The following is a 22536-nucleotide window of genomic DNA, read 5'->3' on the forward strand; positions in this document are numbered from 1 at the left end:
CCCTATGGCATACTTAACAAATTTAAAGGTACCCAATCATTGGAGGGCCTTCACCCTGGATCGATGTCACACCCTTCCATTAGTTGTACTCAAGGACCGATAATGGAAGACCCCCTACACAGAGAGACTCTGCTCCTGTGACTCGGGTCATATAGAATCAACTGAGCATGTGCACCTTCAGTGCCTGTTCTACAGGGGCATTCGATCCAGACTTATCCTACCTTTGCTATACAATTACCAGGCTGCTAAGGACAATTTTGCACCACTCTACTGCTTTCAGATACCAACTCAGTTATAACCTATAACACTGCCAAGTTTTGTGCAGCAGCACTTCAAATCTGCCAGGTGATGACTGGCTCCAAAAGTTAGCAATCTAACTATCAGCTAATTAAAATATAAATCAGTGCTCCCCTCTCCCAGACCCCTAGACTTATGCCCCGTATGCTCCTACCTCTACATCAATCTCCCTCCCACTCCTTCCCCTTCTAGTCCATTCCCTTTCTAAATAATTTCTGTGCTTTAGCCTTCAATATATACCTCTGTTTGCTAGCCTTTTAGATTTGAATGTACAATGCTTTTATGAGACTATACCCCACTCTCCTTATGCTGTTCTATGACCATAATAAAGATTTTTGATTTGCGTAGGAACTGCATTCAAGTAGATTTGCAGGACGGATTAGAGAACGTTTTGCTATACTGATATCATTTTGTTTTCAATTGTTATTTCCTCAGTCTACATATACTGCTGTTTCTAAACAACAGATGGCATGTTGTTATGCAGTGGCCCAAATCATTATTCCCCTTGCCCCCAGAGCATTCAAAATTGCTCTGTTGCCAAATGCTAGTAGCCAAAAGGAGAATGCGAGATGAGGAGAGGAGGAAGAAAGCAACTACTAATTTCCATGTTTGATAAGCTCTAATAAATAGGAGAAATGAACCAAGCAAAGTAAGAGTGTAGGGTATTAATTGCATGTTGTTTTCAAAAGTATGCAACTTTCTCACTAGTTTTTTTAAATTTATATCCTGTACTCCTTTCAAAAATGCATCTTTAATATTTATGCATACAGCCCATCAGCTTTTAAAATTGAATTGGCTAGAAGCAACAAACTTTTCAATTATACATCAAAGATAAAAAGTTATACTCTATTAAATATGCTAATAAGAACTTTGCTTCTGTAGATTACCATTAACTGCCAACCAAACGGGGGTTTCCTTCAAATAAATACTGCATTGAGAGTTTTGCTTCAGTAACTCTGCTTTGACAAATGGATTCGTAGTGGTTCATGCTAATGATGATCTTCTATCTAGTCCGGTCCATGGACATTCAGCTTGAGGTTTGTGAGTCTGATTTTAAGACATGGAGACAGCAGTGCATTATTATATAAAGGTTCTCATTGTAATGCTCTGATTTGTGGGAGTAGATTCCATGGGAGCAGTTGTTGCTGTTTCTGAACAGTGTATTTTTGCTTAGGAAACTCGTTGGTGTAGGAGTGTTAACCACACATAAAATTCCACTGACCTTTTGTTAATGTTTCAGGGTTGTGGAAGGAAGCAGTTACTAAAAGTTGGTAGCAGAGCTCTATTCCTGAACATGAGATATCCGAGAAGGGAGATATGTCGTTTATGGAATTGACTGTCTTTCGATGGTCCTCCACCACAGTCAACATAAGGTATATGCTTTCATGTTTTTCTTGCAGTCTACTCCTTGGCTTTATTGTCCACCCAATGGGACAAATGTTGACTCCTTTACAGGAGAAGATATTAACTCCTGAAGAATCATGTCGTCTAAGGCAAGGGATGATTCAGACCAGGCTTGGGGGGGGGGGGGGGGGAGAGAGAGAGAGAGAGAGAGAGAGAGAGAGAGAGAGAGAGAGAGCAGATCCTAAAGCTCTATAGATCTAATTTCTCCAAGCTGTCCTCTACTCAGATGTTGGCTGGTAAAATCCTCAATTAAATGCCACCATTCTCATATAAGTCACTTATACTTGTTTCTTCTTCTTTGACGATAGTCCTTCAACTTTATAGGCATCTCATGCCTTGCTTGTGCCACAGCCTTGTTCAGATATTTGCTAGAATGTATGAAGTTAAAGGGGAGAAGGGGAGAAGAGGTTCTATTAGTGGAATACACTGTAGCCTTGCACACCCAACTACACCTCAAAACTAAGCCCCATTTACACTGCCATATAATGAAGTTTCAGAATGCATGGAACTGGATTATATGACAGTGTAGGCTCATATAATTCAGTTCAATGCAGATCTGAAACTATTACTGTATATACTTGAGTATAAGCCTAGTTTTTCAGCCCTTTTTTTAAGACTGAAAAAGCCCCCCTCGGCTTATACTCGGGTGAGGGTCCTGGTTGGCTTATATTTGGGTCAGTTTATATCCGAGAATATATGGTACATTTAGTATTTTTCTCTATTATTATTGGTATTATTACATTGATTATTTTTCTCTATTATTGTTGCTACTATTACATATATTTTACTCTATTTTATTATTAATGATACATTTATTATTTCACTCTGATCTTATTATTATTATTACTATTATTATTGCATTTATTATTTTACTCTATTTATTATTACTTGCATTATTTTACTCTATTTATTATTATTATTAAATGTATTAATTCACTCTGATCTTATTCTTATTGCATTTGTTATTTTACTCTATTTATTATTACTTGTAAGGGCCCCTGATGGCACAGAGCGTTAAAGCGCTGAGCTGCTGAACTTGCGGACCAAAAGGTGCCAGGTTCAAATCCCAGGAGTGGAATGAGCGCCTGCTGTTAGCCCCAGCTCCTGCCAACCTAGCAGTTCGAAAACATGCTAATGTGAGTAGATCAATAGGTACCACTCCAGCGGGAAGGTAACGGCGCTCTATGCAGTCATATCGGCCACATGACCTTGGAGATGTCTACGGACAACGCCGGCTCTTCGGCTTAGAAATGGAGATGAGCACCAACCTCCAGAGTCGGTCACGACTGGACTTAACGTCAGGGGAAAACCTTACCTATTATTACTTGTATTATTTTCCTGTATTATTATTTATTATTATTATTATTATTATTATTATTATTATTATTATTACATGTATTATTTTACTCTATTATTATTAAAAGGATACATAAGTATATTTACATTGAAGATGAGAATAATGATTTGATCAGAGTTGGACAGTCTTATCTTAAATTTGAGCTTGATGTAAATACTCAAAAACATTTAACTTACTGATGCCTCAATTAATGTTTAATTGGCATCTATTTTTATTTCTGAAATTTACCACTCTCGGCGTATACTGGAGCAATGTTTTCCCAGTTTTTTGGTGGTAAAATTAGGTGCCTTGGCTTATATTCGGGTCGGCTTATACTCGAGTATATACGGTATATGGCAGCATAGACTGAGAGAGACGTTATAGGCATATAGAAATGCCTATGACACTGGCTGGGAAACATCTCTCTGATTTCTTTCAACTCTCTGTGTTTCGAGAAAAGTGCTCATTTTAGCAAGGACCACTGTGGCTTATTTTTCTAATTTGTAGCACATTTTGTGCAGTAGGAAAATGAAGTATGCATTTAAAAACTGATTTTTGAACAGTAGACAGCATGACCTTTAATAAGAAAAAATTACTGTATTTCTTAAAACAATTAGAAAAGGAAAAGATAAATAGAAAAAGATAATCAGTATGATTACTTTTGAGTCTTCATAACCTTATATTAATAGGATATTGTTGAGATCCAATTATGTAATTGCTTCACTCATTACCAAGGCGGACATACCCTGTTTCCCCTAAAATAAGACATCGCCAAAAAAATAAGACCTAGTAGAGGTTTTGCTGAATTGCTAAATATAAGGCCTCCCCCGAAAGTAAGACGTAGCAAAGTTTTTGTTTGGAAGCATGCCCGCCGAACAGATACCAGAGCATGCAGGATCAGTAAATGTACGTACCATAAAGTGTTGTACATGGAAATATTGGTAGTAACAAGAAATTCTTGATAGGATTCACAGTTTGTCTGGTTATGTTGGTTTATGATGACAACTACTGTACAGTATATAATAAATATTCATTTTGTTGTTCAACTATACATGTGAATTCTTCTTCATGGAAAAATAAGACATTCCCTGAAAATAAGACCTAGAGCATCTTTGGGAGCAAGAATTAATATAAGACACTGTCTTATTTTCGGGGAAACACGGTATGTAAGAATATGTTTAGTCATGTTGCTTCAAGCATTGTTAACTGCATCTAATACCCATTTTGCACAATTGCTTCAGAGGTCACAGACACCCAGAAAGCACTGCTTTTCATATCCAGAGTTTTTAACATCAGTTCCAGATCAGTGTCATGACACCTCAGGGACAGTGCTAATGCCTCTTTAGTTGTTTTCCTGGTGAGGCTTTGTCCCTATTAATGGTGTAATTGCATGACGGTGCAGAATAACACATGATACTGGGAGAAGCCATCACCTTGGTCTCAACATTCTGACTTCACGTGCAGTAGGAAAATAAAACTTAAAATTAACCGAGTAGTGTTAGATGACAATTTAGGGATCGACTCAGTCATGTAACTCTCTGGGTGACTTGACCTGATCATCTACCTTCTCAGATACCACAGGATTGTTGTGAGGATAAAGTGGAAAGGTGAAGAAACATGTCTACTGCTTTAAACTCATTTAAGGGAAAGATTGGATAGAAATGTAAGTAAAAAATAATTTAAAAAATTGGTGCAAAACTAGGTTGGTTCCTTCCTATTGCCGTTCTTCTGGTAAGCAAATACCTTTTGAGTTGGGAACCCATTTGGCAATTGACTAGTTACTGAGAGCTTATAACAAATGGATGAACTTTTTAAGATGTATTTTCAAATTATGTTTTAAAATCATTATTTATTTTACTGCTGTGTAATAATACAATAATAATATAGCTTTGTTTGTACTGTCTTCTTGGAATTACCCCTAAGTTTCAAGTTTTTATAGTATTTATAAAAATGTAAAAAATCATTAGTTCAAACTAACCAAACAGAAACTGTTTTAATGAATCAAGGTTGTTTGTTTTCACTTTTTTGGAACCCAACATTTTATTGTAACAACTCATATCATAAAATAAAATAATCAAGTAACGGGGAAGATATTTGTCCTGAAGAACTACTACTGCAATAATGGGGTAATAGATAATCATACTTGCAATAGCTCTCTATGTGAGAGGTGGCCTAATTGAATTCAACCTAGACTGCAATTGCTTCTTTCCTGTGAAATGCAGCATGAGAAAATGTAAAAGCTGGAATTTTAAGTGCGAAAAAAATCACACAACACCTTAAACTTGAAAATAAGTTTATTTGAATCCATAAAGAAGATCTAAAGCAGTGCTAACAATGCACACATTTCTAAGACTAGTTAGGATTATTTGGCCAAGTGTGTGTTGCACAATCTAAATGTGCTTACATAAACACAGATCTTAATACTGACTCATGTGTCAGATCTGTAAACCTCAGGAATACCAAGACACATCCAGAACTCAACTGTCACTTTAAAATCAATGATAGATCATAGGTAAACAATATATCACAACAAAAAGTGACGGATCCATGTTTTAGATGTCTACAATTCAGAATATGTATCATTAAACTAAGTCAATATGTAACACTTTATACCAAAACACACACACACACTTGAAAAAGTCATGGCATATCAACTAAAGGCCACATCTGCATGGGTCACTATGCATGAAGGGCCAGTGGCCAAACAATGCATGGAGCAGAATGTGAAAATGCATTAACTAAAGTTGTGGTTTGCTCCAAATTCTTCCCCCAAATTCAGAGCAAATTGCAACTTTGGGCTCATTAAACAGTTGGACCAGTTCTGAGATGGAGCTGGACATAACCATTTAATAGGTGTCCCAACACCGAGTGACACTCACAATCCCACCCTCCCTGTGAGGATGGCCAGCAAGGGGGACAAGGGTCATGCCTGTCACTTTTCATTGGGAGTGATGCCTGCTGAAGAGATGAGGCAATAGGAGAATGAGAAAAAGGAGGGGACAGGTCCTTCTCTTCCCCCCTCCACTCTGGTGCCCTTTCCAATGTCACCCAAAGTGATGAGTGGTGAAAATGACCTAACTTTGTCTGCACTTAGTAGCATACCACAAATCGAGCACATTGGTGGAAAGGAGGGACATAAATGTAACTGACATTAGAATAAGAGTTGGAAGAGACCACATAGGCCATCTAGTCCAATCCCATCATGCAGGAAAAGTACAAATTACCCCAGACTGATGACCATCCAACCTGTTTAAAAGTCTCCAAGGAAGGAGCTTCCACCACATCTGGCCTAATCTCAGGACTTCAGTTATCTGCTTAAAAAGCAGAGAGATAGTATTCTATTCCTTTTTGAGCAGTTTGCTACCACTGATCCCAATTAAGAAACACATGGGGAATGGGCCAGTCCCTGTCACCTTTAACTGCCATGTATTCAAAAGCTTGGTGTATTGGACTAGATGGCCCTAGGGGGTCCTATCCAGTTCTAACAAGTGTTTTTCTTCCAAGAGCATTACCTAGTGAGCTCAGGTGAAGGTTAAAATGCTATGCACATTTACAAATTACTAATGTCCATGATTAACTTCTGAATAGATAATATGAAGTCCCTTATAAGCCTTTTATTTTCATGAACTGCATGGATTTTTTTGTTGTGTGATAAAATAATTTGACTTATCAGTAAGCATAAAGGCGGGATACATTTCCATGGGGACTTGCCATTTTATCAGGGTTAGGCAATTACAAAGGGCAAAAACACTAGTTCTTTTGCTTCTGGCATCAAGCAGGATTCATGTGTAGTGACAAAAATGCCAACCCATCTCCCCAAGCCTTGAAGTTCACTAAAAGTCTATCAGTGGCTTGGAAAAACAGGTATTTTAAATGTGAAACAGTACAGGGAGCTCCTGCCACCTATTGACCCCAATTAGAATAGAATTTCTGAAGTGTTCTTCACAATCCTGTGATTAGTCAAATGCTGTCAACAATTTGGTGTCATCAGAAACCTGGCATTCTCACTGCTCATCCTCAATTCCAATTTATTTATATATAATTATCTTTGATTTATAATGTATGACCTAGTTAAAAAGCACCATTTCCAGTACAAATGCTTGGGCACTGGGTGATATCTTAGAAAAAAGAGATTCTGCTTAAACATTAGGACAAAATGGTTGATCGTATAGAGTTGTTTGGAAGTGGATTGACTCAGTGGGTGACAGGCTCTCCTTTTCCAGAGATGTTTAAACAGAACCCATTTCATTCCTTTGATTCTTACTACAAGGTGAATTAGTGTTCCTGGAAGTTTCCAGGATAGGAAGGTCACTCTTCTTGGGGGGAGGAGAGGGGAAGACAAATGGAATCTGGAAAGTTTGTGGGCCGCAGAAACAGCGTTGGGAGCTGCACTATGCCTTGCTCTTGCATAAGAAAAAAGAGCAAGACCTTTTTTTTCTGCTCACAAGCATTTAATATTTACAGCTCTAAAGCTCATCGCCAGTTAGAGCTAAATCTATTTTGTAGGCATATTCAATGAAAGAAAATGTAGCTATTTTTTAAACAAAATTTTCAAAGATTTTATTTAGGGTTGTGATGAGATTACAGCTGCACAGTATTCTGAAATTAGACAGACCTGAGAAGGATGTTACAATAAAGATGTCTACACAAAATAATCTAACCAATCAAAATGCTAGACAATATTGGTTTCTGATACCATGCCAAATTATTTCTTTGCATTTCTGTGTGTAAATCTATTCAAGCTCTGTTAGGATTTGTACTAATTATAATTTGTTATTTCATCTGAATTCAAAAAACCATTGATACATAACAGTTGATGGCTGTTGCTTTATCTTAAAAGGCTGCTGTACCACATGATGCATTTGTGAAAATCTATGCTAATGAAAGACAGAAAGAAGACAAGAAACTGTAAACCATTGTTTACTTTCTGTATATTTCGAATCTTAAACTATAGGTATAAGATCTTAATCATGATTACCATAAGCCACAGATCTGACTTCTTTATGAGACCATGGGGCAATAAGTCCCATGTCTTGCCCTCCTTCCTTCATGCATGAAGAGAAAAAATTAGAAACCTCTGTGTATAGCCTGTAACAAGCCCAGGTTTGCTACATGTAGGCAAAATGGCAAACTGGCTCCTCATAAGCTAAAAGAACACTGGAGAAGCAGAGAGCTTACTCGTTCTTTGTCCTTAGAAGCAAGACTATTTGGAGACCAGTTGGAAGGGCTGGCACAAAACACTTTGCTGCCTGAGGAGGGGAAAGCAAATTGTGGAACTACTTGTATGTGCTCAATGGGCTTTTAAATAACTATATAAATGTTTTTTTCTTAATCCAGTATTCAAAATCTCAAGGAGGATGTTGATAACCATCTTCAGTTTCTTCATGGAATATAATGGTATAGTAATTCAAATCTAAGTTAGGGTCACCATATGATTAGGATTCAGAATTTCAATCCAGTAACCATCAGGATCCTGAACAAAAGCCAGTCCTTTCATTTTACCTGCAAAAGATGAATATTGTTAATTTTATACACTTCCACAACCTACATTTCAATACTTTAAAATTACACAGAGTTTAATTATTGTGTCTTTTCCAAAAGGTGACAAGGAATTTTAAATGTACATTTAAAGTTTCCATTGTAGGAATAATAATAATAATAATAATAATAATAATAATAATAATAATAATAATAATAATAATTTCTTACCCACCTCTCCTTGTGGTTAGAGGCAGGTTACAACAAAGCTAAAAACATACTCATTATATAAAATACACATATTAAAACATATTTGTATTAAATACATCTTTTAAAATATACAGAAAATTAAAAAACAGTGAACACAAGGCACGAGTTATTACACCATAAGACCTAAGGCAGTCCTGTTTTTAAACAGTTCAGGTAGCAACAAGTGGCCTTCAAATTTATTTCCACTCAAACAAAATAAAGTGGTGATTAAATGCATTGCCTCCACTGGCCTAGTAAATAAGGATCCCACCAATGAACTGAATTTAGGGAACCAAAGCAGTTGTCAATTATGCTCCTCTCCCCTCTGATTGCTCTGCAGTCCTCCTATTGACAATGCAGAGTATGAAAAGTATCAACTATACATTCACACACATCTTCTTAACCAGATGAGGGAAATATACCATTTGATTTCTGCTTTAGTGATAAACTGAAGATATTATATAGATTATCCTTGATCAATATAGAAATGGTGTTTCCGGGAAATCTGATGGCAGACTTTCACTTCATTGCATACAGGTTGGGTCTCCCTTTTCTAGAAAATCAAAAGAGTCAATCTCAATTTTTGCGCTGCTGCTGCCACTTTCACCTGTGAGGAAAGGGGGCTAAACATACATCCAGAGCTTGCTGAGTTTTTCTTAAGGAGCTGTCAGAAATTTTACTTACACAAAGTCACTGTAAAAAGGAAGTGTTGAGGAAGGCCCAATTCAAATCCATGGCATGTTGTTGTTCTGCCTGGCCAATAGCTGGATATGCTACTGCCCAGCCAATTCACATCTCACTCACCCTTCACATTTCCAAGGTGCCTATCCTGCTGCACACCACTATTGGCCAGGCAAAACGACAGCATCCATGGATTAGTCTGGCAGTCGGAGCATTCCAACATCCCCTGACTCTATGGCAGCTAAATGCACTGAAACTTTTTTCTCCCCAGCATCTGCTTTTTACAGGCACTTTTTGAGAGTGGTGGAGCAAGAGCTCCTTGAGAAAACACAGCAGGTGCTGGATGCATAGCTGGCCCCCTTTCACCTTTATCCCCCATTCACTATTTGTATGCAAATATGAGTATTAAAAAATCCAAAATCTGAAAAACAAATAAGGGAGACACAACCAGTACTACTTCTCGCACACACTTCTTTTTTGTGTGTGATATTTCTTATTCCTTCTTTGGCCTTAAAACTTTTTTTTACTGCAGTCTTTCTTTGTACAGGCTGGAGATGATACGAACTGGAAATCTGTTCCAGAATGATAATCAGAAACTGGCAGGAGATGAAGACTGTTTTAGATAAGTGGCTGAAATCAAATTTTCACAACAAAGGCCTAAGCAAAAAGATGCAAGTTTAGAATTCATGTTCAAATTCCTTCCGCTAGTGAGTCTGTCAGTGCTACTCCTAAGCTTCTTTTATTAATTGACAGTGCAATACTATCATTTCTATATATCACTTGTTGAGAGTTCTGGTGCATTGTAGTGGTTTTTATATATATATATATATATAAAAAAATATGTATATATAAGAAATCTATTAATATAACATTATATATATATATATATATATATATATATATATATATATATATATATATATATATAATGTTATATTAATAGATTTCTTTCGTATTTCTATGTAATTTTTTTCTTTTTATTTCTTTCCTTTTTATGGACTCTTACAAGTCCACAAATTATTGAACGCAATTTAGTTACAACTTTGAATCTTCCTCCGCTACAGGATACTTTATTGTTTTAATTATAAGCTTGTGGGCCTAGTCATCCATCACAGTGTACCCAATGATATGTTTAACAGTGGAAATGTGAAGCCAGTCTAATATCTTCCACTTGGCAGTGTGAGAATGTCAGGTTCACCACAAAAACTTACCATCATCTGGCTTTTTTACAAATTTCACTCCCAGCTCTTCGAATCTTTTACAAGCTGCATTTACATCAGGAACAGCAATTCCAATGTGACCTGAAAGGTAACCAGTCAGAGGAATTGTATATTCAGTTCTTACACAAATAAAGCCTTTCCACCCAAACAACTTTGCTAAAGATCAATTATTCTTGTGATAGTGTACTCAATGTTTCATAGTACAAACAATCAAACATTTATGCATATGCTTGAAGTAACACCTTTGAATGATAGCTACTGTTCTTGCCAAGGAAGGGCACACTACAGTAGTCTTCCATATCTGCAGATTCTGAACTCCATGTCTTGAAAATGTTTTAAAAATCCCAAAAGCAAATATTGATTTTGCCATTTTATATATAGGACACTATTTTACTATGCTATTCCATATAACGGGACTTGAGTTTTCACAGATTTTGGTATCCACAGAGTCCTGGAATTAAACCGCAGCAGATACCACGTGCCCACTACTATACGTTTGCATGGCACATTTAAGGCAGGGTGGGCAAAGTGCAACTGATGCCGATAGACTGCATGTAGTCCCACAATACCTTTTCCCTTTCTCAGCACACCATTGAAAAACCCCTAGCAATTTGCCACCTGTTGGGGTTAGCTAGTTGAATAAGAAGCCTTCTACTGTTACTGATGTATTAAGTTAAAGATCTTTGTTTCCCAACTCTATTTAAAATTATTGAAAATAAAATAAAATCATTCTATAATTCATATTATTTGTTCTTGAATATAATTATTTCATTTTATTTTTTCAATTAAAATAAATTTAGCAATAAATGCATTATAATTAATGTAAGAATGCTTAATGGAGTAAAATAAAATCATGTTTTCAAATAATAACCAATTCTTATCTCAGTTTAAGGGGTTTTATTTCCCATCCCAACCATCCAGAATTAAGAAGCCATTGAAGTTGCTCTCTGTGATCTAAGGCAGGGATTCTCAAACTTTTTAAATCTCTGAGCCCTTTTTGAAGCGAAAGTTTCTTGTGGAGTCCTAGGAAATGTTTGATATCTATCTATCTATCTATCTATCTATCTATCTATCTATCTATCTATCTATCTGGTATGGGCAAACCCTTGGATGCAAAGCATCCTCAACAGACGGCCATCCAGCCTTTGTAATAATAATAATAATAATAATAATAATAATAATAATAATAATAATAATAATAATAATAATAATAATAACAACAACAAAAATAGGACACAATATGAGGATTTAAAGATCGAATTGCAAAGACTCTGGCACAAGCCAGTCAAGGTGGTCCCAGTGGTGATCGGCACACTGGGCGCAGTGCCTAAAGACCTTGGCCTGCACTTGAACACAACTGGCGGTGACAAAATTACCATCTGCCAGCTGCAGAAGGCCACCTTACTGGGATCTGCACGCATTATTCACCGATACATCACACAGCCCTAGACACTTGGGAAGTGTCTGGCGTGTGATCCAGTACAACAGCCAGCAGAGTGTCTACTGTGGACTCATTTTGTTGTGTTTCAAATAATAATAATAATAATAATAATAATAATAATAATAATAATAATAATAATAGCAACCTCAGGGGCCATCCAGTCCATCCTCTCTCTGCCATGCAGGAAAAGCACAATCAAAGCACCCCTACAGATGGCCACCTAGCCTTTGTAGTAATAATAATAATAATAATAATAATAATAATAATAATAATAATAATAATAATAAATAGGAACAACCCCAGGGGCCATTCAGTTCAAATCAGACAGTGTGGTGGTTATAGTGTAAGTAATTTCTATTCTGTGAATACATATATTACTTTGTATAGGAAATCTTAATTAACTTTTGAAAATAAAAGGCATGAAGTGAATAATGAATATCTATCTTTTACAAATGTAAACTGTGACCTCTGAATAAAGGTGGTTCATTCTGTCAGAAATGACAAACCAGATTGTAATTTCAGATTGCCAGAAACAGCTCAAAACAAACCACCTTCACCCAGACCAAATTATTAATTTCTCTCCAAATTGTATGAATACAATAATTTGGTTATCTTCATTATCTATATCTTCATATAGATTCATAGACAATTCTGACAACACAACCAAAGTGTGTTACACTGACCAAAAGGGAAAATACCAGTAAAAGCGTGTGTTTTCAATAAAAATAATTTCATTCACATTGACATACATCCAAATAGAGACAGATGTACAGAGCATAAGGAGAACAAGTAATTCACTAAAGGAACATGATTCATTTTTGACAAACATTCAAATGTACAAACATTTATATCTAGGTGTAAATCACAGCAAAAGTTAAAGCTATATATGAACAAGCCCAGCATCTTACTTCATTTATAGCCAGTAAAACATCTTTTGCTATGTAGTGTCTTTTCACTTTTCTCAAGAACTGAAGTTAGAATGTGAATAAAAAATAAAATTCTTTATCAAACACAACTTTGTGCATTTGCAACAAATTTTTACAAAACTTAACATTTATGAACACACAAGCCTTAATGATATTCCCTGGTTTTTGTTTTGGTTTGCTGCCTGCAATTTTTGAGTTAGATTTTATAGTTGTTAATTCTGCACTGCATTCATAACATACCAAATCCTCGAGGGTCTGAATTGCCATTATGGTAAGCCTGATTCTCATCATTTTCAGTGCCCCAGTTGCTGAAAGAAAGAAATGATGGATTGGAGCAAAATAAATCATAAGAGGTTTAATATTAAAACAAAGAAGTTTTGTTGCTAAGGAGTAGAAAAACAGAAGACGAATAAATTTTAGGAGAAAGCACAAACTTTAGAATATTTAGTTTATCAGAAACCAATCAATAAGATGTTTGAACCTTGTAGTTGTGCCTTAGTATTTCTACAGAGCTTGTCTTGAAAATATTAAAACATTTATATATATATATATATATATATATATATATATATATATTAATTATACACACACACACACAAACACACAAAGTAAATCTTATAAGTGACACCACTTTCCTACACTCATATATATCACAGGACTTGAACATCCATGGGTTTTGGTATCCACAGAGGGTTGGGGAACCAAATTCAATTGGATACTGAGGGTCCACTGTACTTAATTTAAGGACTTTGATTTTTATATACTTGAGACTTAGATAAGAACTTTTATTAACATTATAGATAAATGGATAATACTTTTACTAGGACTAAACAGAGTGTCAGAATGTACAAGTGTATCACAATTAATAATGTTTCCAGCAATATGTCTGCAGGAATTTGAGCATTTTATGTTACATGACAGTACTATTTTTTATTTTTTTTAGCATCAACCAAAGTTTTAGCACACATTCTGGGTATGCTTGATTTTTATAGTAATAACATATGGCACCATACCACCAAGTGCTGAAAAACACTGTTATGATTTGAAACATATGTCAACAAATGAGCAGCTTAGTGTTACATGACAAGCATATGATTAAAACACATAGTTTATGTAATGAATATTCCTTCTATTAGTGAGGCAATTTGGTACTTCTTTGCCTTTGATTTGAAATTTGCTTGGAGACTATTTCCATTCCTTTGGTGGCATTTTTACATTTCAGGCACTAATCTGACACATTTCATTCTGGTTCACATTTCTAACTGATGGTATACTAAAAGATAGTACAAAAACCCATTTAGCTGGGATTCAATTTATATAAACCCATGTTCTGTATTAATACACTTACTCCCTAATGTGGAACCATCACATAATTAAAAACAAGCAGAAGCAAAGGGGCTCACATCTTGCTGGAGTTCCAAAAGGCATTTATAAAGCATGTGCTTTGCATACAGAAGCTCCCAAGTTCAATTCTGACATCTCCAATAAAAGAATTGGGTCAGACAATAGGAAAGATCTGAGTTCAAGATTTTGAACCAGCTGCAATAAATCACTACTGACTGAGAGGTCCTGAGTTCGAAGCCCGGATTGGGTTAAGCCCCCGACCATTAAATAGCCTGGCTTTCTGTTTACCTAAGCAGCCCAAAAGACAGTTGCATCTGTCAACTAGGAAATTTAGGTATGCTTTATGTGGGAGACTAATTTAACTAATTTACAACACCATAAAACTGCCAGTACATGGAAAGGAATGAGGAAGTACAGCACTTGGTGTCACTGGTGGATGATGAAGCAACAGCTTCCCCTGTGGCCGGAATCGAGCAAACCCTCAAGAAGCTGGAATTGTTAAAATTGCCTCTGTATGTGTCTATATTGTATGTTGTCTGTCTGATGGCATTGAATGTTTGCCATATATATGTTCATTGTAATCCGCCTTGAGTCCCCTTTGGGGTGAGAAGGGTGGAATATAAATACTGTAAACAAATAAATAAATGCCGCCAATAACAATTCCAAGAACTTGGGTGTAACTTCCAGACTCCCACATCCATATCAAATGCTGGTCATAATTCTGGGGAGAAAAGTAACTTTTGTGAACTGGATTTGATGAATTCATAGTTGGATCTGGTATAAGTAAATATGCTATAAAAACAGTTAGTTGTAATCCAAGTTGCTTTATTGAACATTTGTTAAGTGTATCAGAAAGACACTCTGCTCACAAGAAATTCAGGTCATATTGCTTTAATTTTACACAGAGAAGAATCAAGGCAGAAAACACAAATAAAGAAATAAGAGTCTAAATATAGTTTCAGCACTCACTGTGTCAGTTCTATTGTGGCCTTTCTGGAAAATGTCCAGGCAGTTTTCTCTTTTGCATCTTTTGGAATATCATTTTTATCTTCATATGCCAAGAAGTAGAGGGAGAATTTCATGGTAGGAAAGTCAAATTTCTGTAGGAGGCTAGAAGATAGAACATGCATTTATATAACAAACAAAAACAACATCACCAAAAACTGTAACAAAGTTCTCATACTGATTTCTCAGACACACAAGTTTGGTATGGAAAAAGCTTTCATGGAAAAGAGTCTACCTCATCAGAAGAAAGTTTATACCACAATGATTTTTTTTAAAAGTTTTGGTTTCAAAGTTATCTTTTTTGCAAGACACTATTGCTAGAGAAAGGCAGCTCAAAATTCTTTTAATTTCCCCATCTTACTAGAGCCCTGCTATATTCTATTCTACCACTTATGAGTAACAAACATTTCATTTGTATGTAAGAAGCTGAACAGGATAAGAATTTTTTTGGAATTGCTACTCCTTCAATAAATCCAGGTATTTAACCACACTGAAAACAAAACTCCATATAAAATATGGCACACATTTTATATATGCTTCTAACATCCATAATATATAATGTAAAATAATATTTAACCAGTTATGCAGAGCACTATACCACACCCTTCTTCTTATGATGATGCAAGGTGTGTTACTTTATAGAACAAACAAGTACAATTTGAAAGTGTTCTCAAGCTGACCAAGGGTTTCTGGGAATGATAGTCCCAAGCTTTCAAAGCTCTGTACAAGGTACAAATCTGGATTCATTGCTCATAAAGGATGCAAGAAGTACTTTCGATACATCGTTCAACTAACAGTCAAGATTCTTTGGTGTTGCCTGCCACCTGTCCTTTCACTCCTACTTTATTGATCTCTTGTCAACATCTAGGCTGCTGCGAATGTGTAAAACACAGTCCAAAGTGTGTTTGTTCATGAATTCACTAAAAACTAATCCCTATGTACTGCAACTGAGGGGTTCCACCTTTAAGGGCTATTGATCTGGACAGGTGTTTGTAAGAAAAATATCTTTCGTCATCATCATCACTTTCAGGGGCTCCATTTGGAAATGAAAATCCTGTTCCAATGCAACATATTTGTAGATAAGTTTCATAAGACCAGAGGACAGATGTAACTCGATAAAGAAGTTTTTTTTCACTCTCTTTGTATTTCCTTCTTTCAACCCTCCTGGATCTTGCCTCTGGGTTTCACCGTTCTTTATGCCCTTTGTTTTAAATCCTGTAATATTTGGCATACATAGCTCCCATACAGGTATACCTCTGTTCTGACAATAATCTGGCATTCAACCATTTTTCACCATTTGTTGCAACTTGTTCTCAACATGACTTTCGACTCAACTCTGGCACCCATTCCACATTTCTGGGGTCAGAGACTCTTGTTCTACTAGCTGAACCACTTTCTTGGTGGGTTTTACCTAAAAAGAGAGAAAGCTGTACCATCCCTTGTAAAGTCCCTATTGAGATCCAAGTCCAAGAATGTAGTTTGACCTTCCAGATTATGTTCACAGTTTGCCATTTCTGTGACAACTGTTGTCTTGCTGTGGGGAAGTCGCTTGATTCAATTGTTATGGTACCAAAGCTACTACTGTCCGTGAACAACTATGGGTCTAACCTCAACCAATCCAAAATATCATTAGTGCAGCATTTCTAAGAATGGGTCTGCGTATAGGTAAATGTAAAAATTTCCCCTTGACATTAAGTCGAATCCACGTCCATTTCTAAGCCGAAGAGCTGGCATTGTCCGTAGACACCTTCAAGGTCATGTGGTTGGCATGACTGCATGGAGCACCGTTACCTTCCAGCCAAAGCGGTACCTATTGATCTATTCACATTTGCATGTCTTCGAACTGCTAGGATGGCAGAAGCTGGGGCTAACAACAGCTCACCTCCTCGCATGGATTCAAACCGCCAACCTTCCGGTCAGCAAGTTCTTCAGCTCAGCGGTTTAACCCACTGCAATAATGTAAACTGCAATAATAATTTATTTCAATGGCATTCAACATGAATCTGAAGATGACTGTGTATAGAAGCTTTTGGTTACAAAATAACACTAACATCTAAGCCTTGAAATTTAATTTATCTGAACACAAATTCATATGTGGCAATTGGCTTTACTACATCTTAATAACCCTCTCCTTATTTCTTCATAAGCCTAGCTAAACACAGTCAATTGTTCTAAGTCAGAGCTTTCCAACTACTCCATGTTGGTGACATGTTTTTCAAATATTCATCATTTCGTGATACAGTAATTCAGTTCTACTAAAAAAAGCAGAGGATAAACCAATTCCTTAAAAGAATACATAAATTGTAATAACAAAATGTATGGGGATACAATATCTGTCATTTATATATTTTAATAACATTATTTGTAGGAGAGTAATACACATTTCCAAGATATTTACCATTTATGAGCAACAATATGTTAATATGTAAAAGACTTTAAGCCATGTAACTACTTATTTTGAGGGGAAGTATGAGGTTGATAGCTGTTCCGTCCCCCAGGACGATGGTTTGCCTTACCTATTGGTCGTTTGTTTGTTTTCCCTCCTTTACATTTTGTTTGAGCCTCTGGCTGCAAAAGCCTAGGAAAAGTGGCTTGGAATCTGCAAGAGCTGGCTGCAGTTTTCTTTGCAGTGATTGGTCAAAGAGTGCAACATCTTAGGACCGCCCTTTTTACCAGGGTCTAGTCTCCATTTTGGAGCTTCATTCTGGCTATAGTCTTCCAACGTGCTGGAGCTGTGCAAAGCTAACTGGGACAAATCATCCTCAAAACCAGGCCAATCTAAGCCTATCCAAATTAGATAAGTATTGAATTATATTGATCTGGAATAAGAAATCTAGTTAGAGGAGCAAAGTTATTCCATCGCTTCTAGAACTAATCTTTGCTGTAAAGATAGGGAAGGAAAGAGTTTCTCCTTCTAATATAGGCAGCGTGATTAGGGTATAGTGGTTTTATAATCACCTTTGCCTTCTGGAACCAGGGATAATTCTGTGACTAAAACCTATGGAAATTTGTTTCATTTTCTGCAACTTTAAGATCTGTGCCAGGTTTACAACCTTGTATGAATAAACATCCTTTTTTGAAGTTATCCAGACTCAGTCGTTCAATATCTATAGGACAGCTTATAGGGATTTGCAGTTCGCCCGGATAAAGGACAGCACGTTTCAGTTTTATAGCTTTTTATTGTCCGGCGGACGGCACAGTTTTGAGGTAGATCAGCGGTTTTTCCGCTTCAGCTAGCTTGCACGGCTTTATAGTTTTTTATAGTTTAGGAAGTTTTAGTATAGGCTGCGGCTTTTCCGCCTGAGCTCAGTCTGCATACCTAAAGACTCTACCAGCGTCTGAGGCAGTGGAGCCCGCTCTCAGACCTGAAGGAGTCAAATAGTGGGGCTCTATTTCCTTGCTATTTGGCTCGCGTGTGCGCACGTAGCCCAGTGGCTTTCTGGGTTTGCACAGGCTGTGCAGTTCCCAGCAACGTCCAGGGCTCCCTCGGCGGTAGACCTCGAGCCGCGGAGCACCAGCGACAGTTCTTTGGCTGGCTCTGAGGCGTGGAGCCCACCAGAACCAAGCTAGAACCTGGACAGGCCTGGCAACGCTGCTGCGAGTTCGGCCGGAGCACTCAACCGGCTTTGACAGCCTCTTCATCAGGAGTTCGGCCGGAGCACTCGGCCGGCTTTGACCTGCCTCATGGTCCGGCGGTGGTGACCTGCCTCATTGACCTGCGGCGGTGACCTGCCTCATCGTCCTGCGGTGGTGACCTGCCTCATCGTCCTGCGGTGGTGACCTGCCTCATCGTCCTGCGGTGGTGACCTGCCTCATTGACCTGCGGCGGTGACCTGCCTCATCGTCCTGCGGTGGTGACCTGCCTCATCGTCCTGCGGTGGTGACCTGCTTCATCGACCTGCGGTGGTGACCTCCCTTCACAGCGGGGAGGAGGCGTCTCTTCTCTCCTCCTTTCCAAAGCCAGCCTCGGTGCTCCTTCGGCGGCAGGCCTCGAGCCGCAGAGCACGAGGTGCTTGAAAATTTGGCGAAGTCGCCATTTTGGCAGTTTACGTCACTCGGGCAAGGGAGGTAACAAGTGGCAAGTTGCTGTCAGTTGGCATTTTGCAACTTGCCCACCAAAGTCTGGCGCCAAAGGTCACAATCTTTGTAAAGTATAGTTACTTAGTGATATATATTGCTATGGTTAAGTGCTGTGAATTGTATTATATATTGAATTTGCTTTTATTGTAAATTTACTTGCAGGTATATTGCATTTGCCTTTGTTGTAAATTTACTTGCTATTAAGAATACATAATGTCTATGCAATTTCAAGATGATACAGATGGTATACCTCCTTCTGAGGCTGAAAGTAGGAATGAAAGGCCCCAAAGGATAAAGCACCCTTCAGCCAAGATGCTAGCCCATCTAATAGATGAAAAGGAGCTCCTCCATGTGAGGTTAGGTTCGGCATGGGAGCGAATTGTAACATTAATGGACAGAATAGGAGCTTGGGTATTACAAGGGTGCCATCCATATTACAGACAGACCTCGAAGAAGCCTTCGGTCTTTGGAGGGGTTTAGTGTCTAAGATAGTCCAGGTCCTCGAGCGCATTAACGCCAAGGATTCAGAGTTAGAAATAGGGAGTGTTTTAGCTGACACTAATGAGAAAGAAAATAGGGTGAGGGCAATCCTAGCTTCCTTATGCAGCCATGAGACCAATCTTTTAAAATCACCTGCTGTGGCACTTAGTCTTAAGTCCAACCGCTCTAGCCAGGTATCTAAACTAAGGGAGCGTGCATCGTCTAAACACAGCCACTCTAGCAAGTCTTCTGCTGCTGGGAGTGCCATCTCTTCCCTAGCTGCCTTGCACATTAAGGAGGCTGCACGTCTAGAGCTAAAGAGCAAGGTAGCGGGGGCGGAGGCTGATGCTAAGGCAGCTGATCTCACCCTTCCCTTTAAAGAAGAAGAGCAACGACTGCAAATAGAACAGGCCCGTAGACAAAGCGAAATGCAAATGGAACAGGCCCGTAGACAAAGCGAAATGCAAATGGAACAGGCCCGTAGACAAAGCGAAATGCAAATAGAACAGGCTCGTATAGAGATGCTTAGAATAAAGATGGATGCCGCAGCCAAAAGGGTAAGGGCTGAGACTTTGGCCAAGGCCCTAATTGAGCCACTCACAGAAGAAAATGTAAGCCAGTTACCAATACAGGACCCTTCTGCCAAAGTGTTTGCGCACCTTGGCAGCATGTACAGCCAGTTTTCGGATGAGGAACAGGGAGACTTCTCTCCTTACCCAGAGCAGGGCCCCAAAGTCACTTTTGAGTTTCCTGCAGAGCAGAGCGTCATAGCGGGGAGCTCACCCTTGCTCGAGCTACCTGTGCCTCCTGCTAAAACCCTAGGTCAGTCAATCAGGGCCTCAAGGCCGAGCGCTAGTTGGCCCCTACAGACAGCTGCACAGGGAACCATCGATTCGTCAGTGGTCGATGTCATCCCTCCAAGAGGCCAAAGGTTGACGCAAGGTACACGGTGGGAGTCCACTCCACAACAGCAAACTCCTCAATTGTTCCCTTCGACGCCAGAGTCCCAGCTTGTCTCCATCATCAGAAGCCCCAGAAGAGATCTTAAGGACAAGGGTGTCGAAAAGTTTTCGGACAAGCCTGAGGAATTTCTTCTCTGGAAGGCCACCTTCCAGAGAGCAATCAGAGACTTAAAGTTATTGCCTGAGGAAGAACTGACTCTTCTGGCTGCATGGTTGGGCCCAGCCTCATCCTCACAAGTTAAGAAGATCTACGCAGCCCACGTAGCCGATCCCGACAAAGCCCTGGAAAAGGCCTGGGCCAGGTTGCAGCAGAGGTATGGGGCCAGCACAGAGATTGAAGCATCTCTTATGGACAAGCTCCAAAGGTTCCCAGCTTTAAAACTCAAAGACTTCAAACTCTTGTGGGACCTCAGCGATCTCCTTGCGGAATTAGAGTCGGCCAAGGAGAATCCAGAACTGCCCGGTTTGAAGTGCCTCGATCAGCACCTGTCCCAGAGGCAGATCTTGACCAAGCTGCCCTTCACTTTGCAAGAACGCTGGGGACAGGAGGTCTTCAACTACAAGGAGGCCCACTCCCAGGCATACCCTCCATTTTCTCATTTGGTCCAGTTCATCACCAGGGCAGCCAGAGAAAGGAATGATCCACAGACGGGCCTCCCCACCTTATACCAAGGGACCCAGCCAGAGAAGGCACCTGAAGTGGACAAGAAACCACCTAGAGAGGCCAATAGACCTGTCAGCGTAAAGGCAGTCGAAATTCAACACAAGACTGACGAACCCAGGTCGGAGGTAAAGGAGTTGCTTTGCCCTATTCACCAAAAGCCTCACAGCTTGGCCAACTGCAGGGAGTTTAGTAGAAAGACATACAAAGAAAGGCAACAGCTAGTTCAAAAGCAGGGAATCTGCTTTAGATGCTGTGGAGCAACTCCACACTTTGCATCCAACTGCAAAGAAAACATCAAGTGTGAGAAATGCAACAGCCTCAAGCATTGCACCGCAATGCACAACTCCAATATCATCTCCCACCCCAAAGAGAACGCTTCACCAAAAGAAAAGTCAGCAGTCGAAGACACCGACAAGCCAGCCGCACCAGAGATGCAGGTGGAAGTTTCAGCAGTCGCCTGTACAGAGCTGTGTTCTGACTCGCACCAGTACAGAGTTTGTCATCCTATCTGCCTAGCGGATGTATATCCAGCCAAGAGCCCTTGGCTTAGAAAGAGACTCTATGTGGCCCTGGATTCACAGAGCGACGCCTCCCTGGCTACTCCAGAGTTCTTCCGCATGTTTGACCTTAAAACCAAGATGGTCGACTACACTATGACTACGTGTGCAGGAAAAAAGAAGTTGCAGGGTCGCATAGCATCTGGCTTTGTTGTCTCCTCTTGCGACCAGAAGAGACAGTTCAAGTTGCCAGACCTGATTGAGTGTTCCTCCATCCCTCGGAACAAAAAACAAATTGTGACTAGAGAAGTTGTGGAGGCTCATCCACATTTGCGACGGTTAAAGAATGCTATACCAGCCTTTCGGCCAGATGTGGACATTGCCCTTTTGCTTGGCTCGGACTGCCCGAGCTTGTTCTGTGTGAACGACCAAGTTAAAGGACCTCCAGGTGCACCTATCGCACAACAATTGC

The 22536-nt window shown here is 38.9% G+C and overlaps 2 protein-coding genes across 2 annotated transcripts in view; one reads left to right on the top strand and one right to left on the bottom strand.

The window, feature by feature from the left end:
• Positions 1–22536, top strand: part of btbd9 (BTB domain containing 9) — a 376867-nt gene that overhangs the window by 141331 nt on the left and 213000 nt on the right. The gene's annotated exons all lie outside the window — the stretch shown is intronic.
• The window catches only part of glo1 (glyoxalase I), a 29195-nt gene continuing 11972 nt past the window's right edge, over positions 5314–22536 (bottom strand). Inside the window, exons 4-7 of the mRNA XM_008125183.3 lie at positions 15346–15486; positions 13273–13340; positions 10657–10746; positions 5314–8539 (exon numbers count right to left, since the gene is read on the bottom strand). Of these exons, the coding sequence (XP_008123390.1) occupies positions 8451–8539; positions 10657–10746; positions 13273–13340; positions 15346–15486 (388 nt within the window). The 3' untranslated portion in view covers positions 5314–8450. The remainder of the gene's footprint in view (positions 8540–10656; positions 10747–13272; positions 13341–15345; positions 15487–22536) is intronic.

Source organism: Anolis carolinensis, chromosome 1, assembly GCF_035594765.1.
Source record: "Anolis carolinensis isolate JA03-04 chromosome 1, rAnoCar3.1.pri, whole genome shotgun sequence".
In the NCBI taxonomy this organism is placed as follows: Eukaryota; Metazoa; Chordata; class Lepidosauria; order Squamata; family Dactyloidae; genus Anolis; species Anolis carolinensis.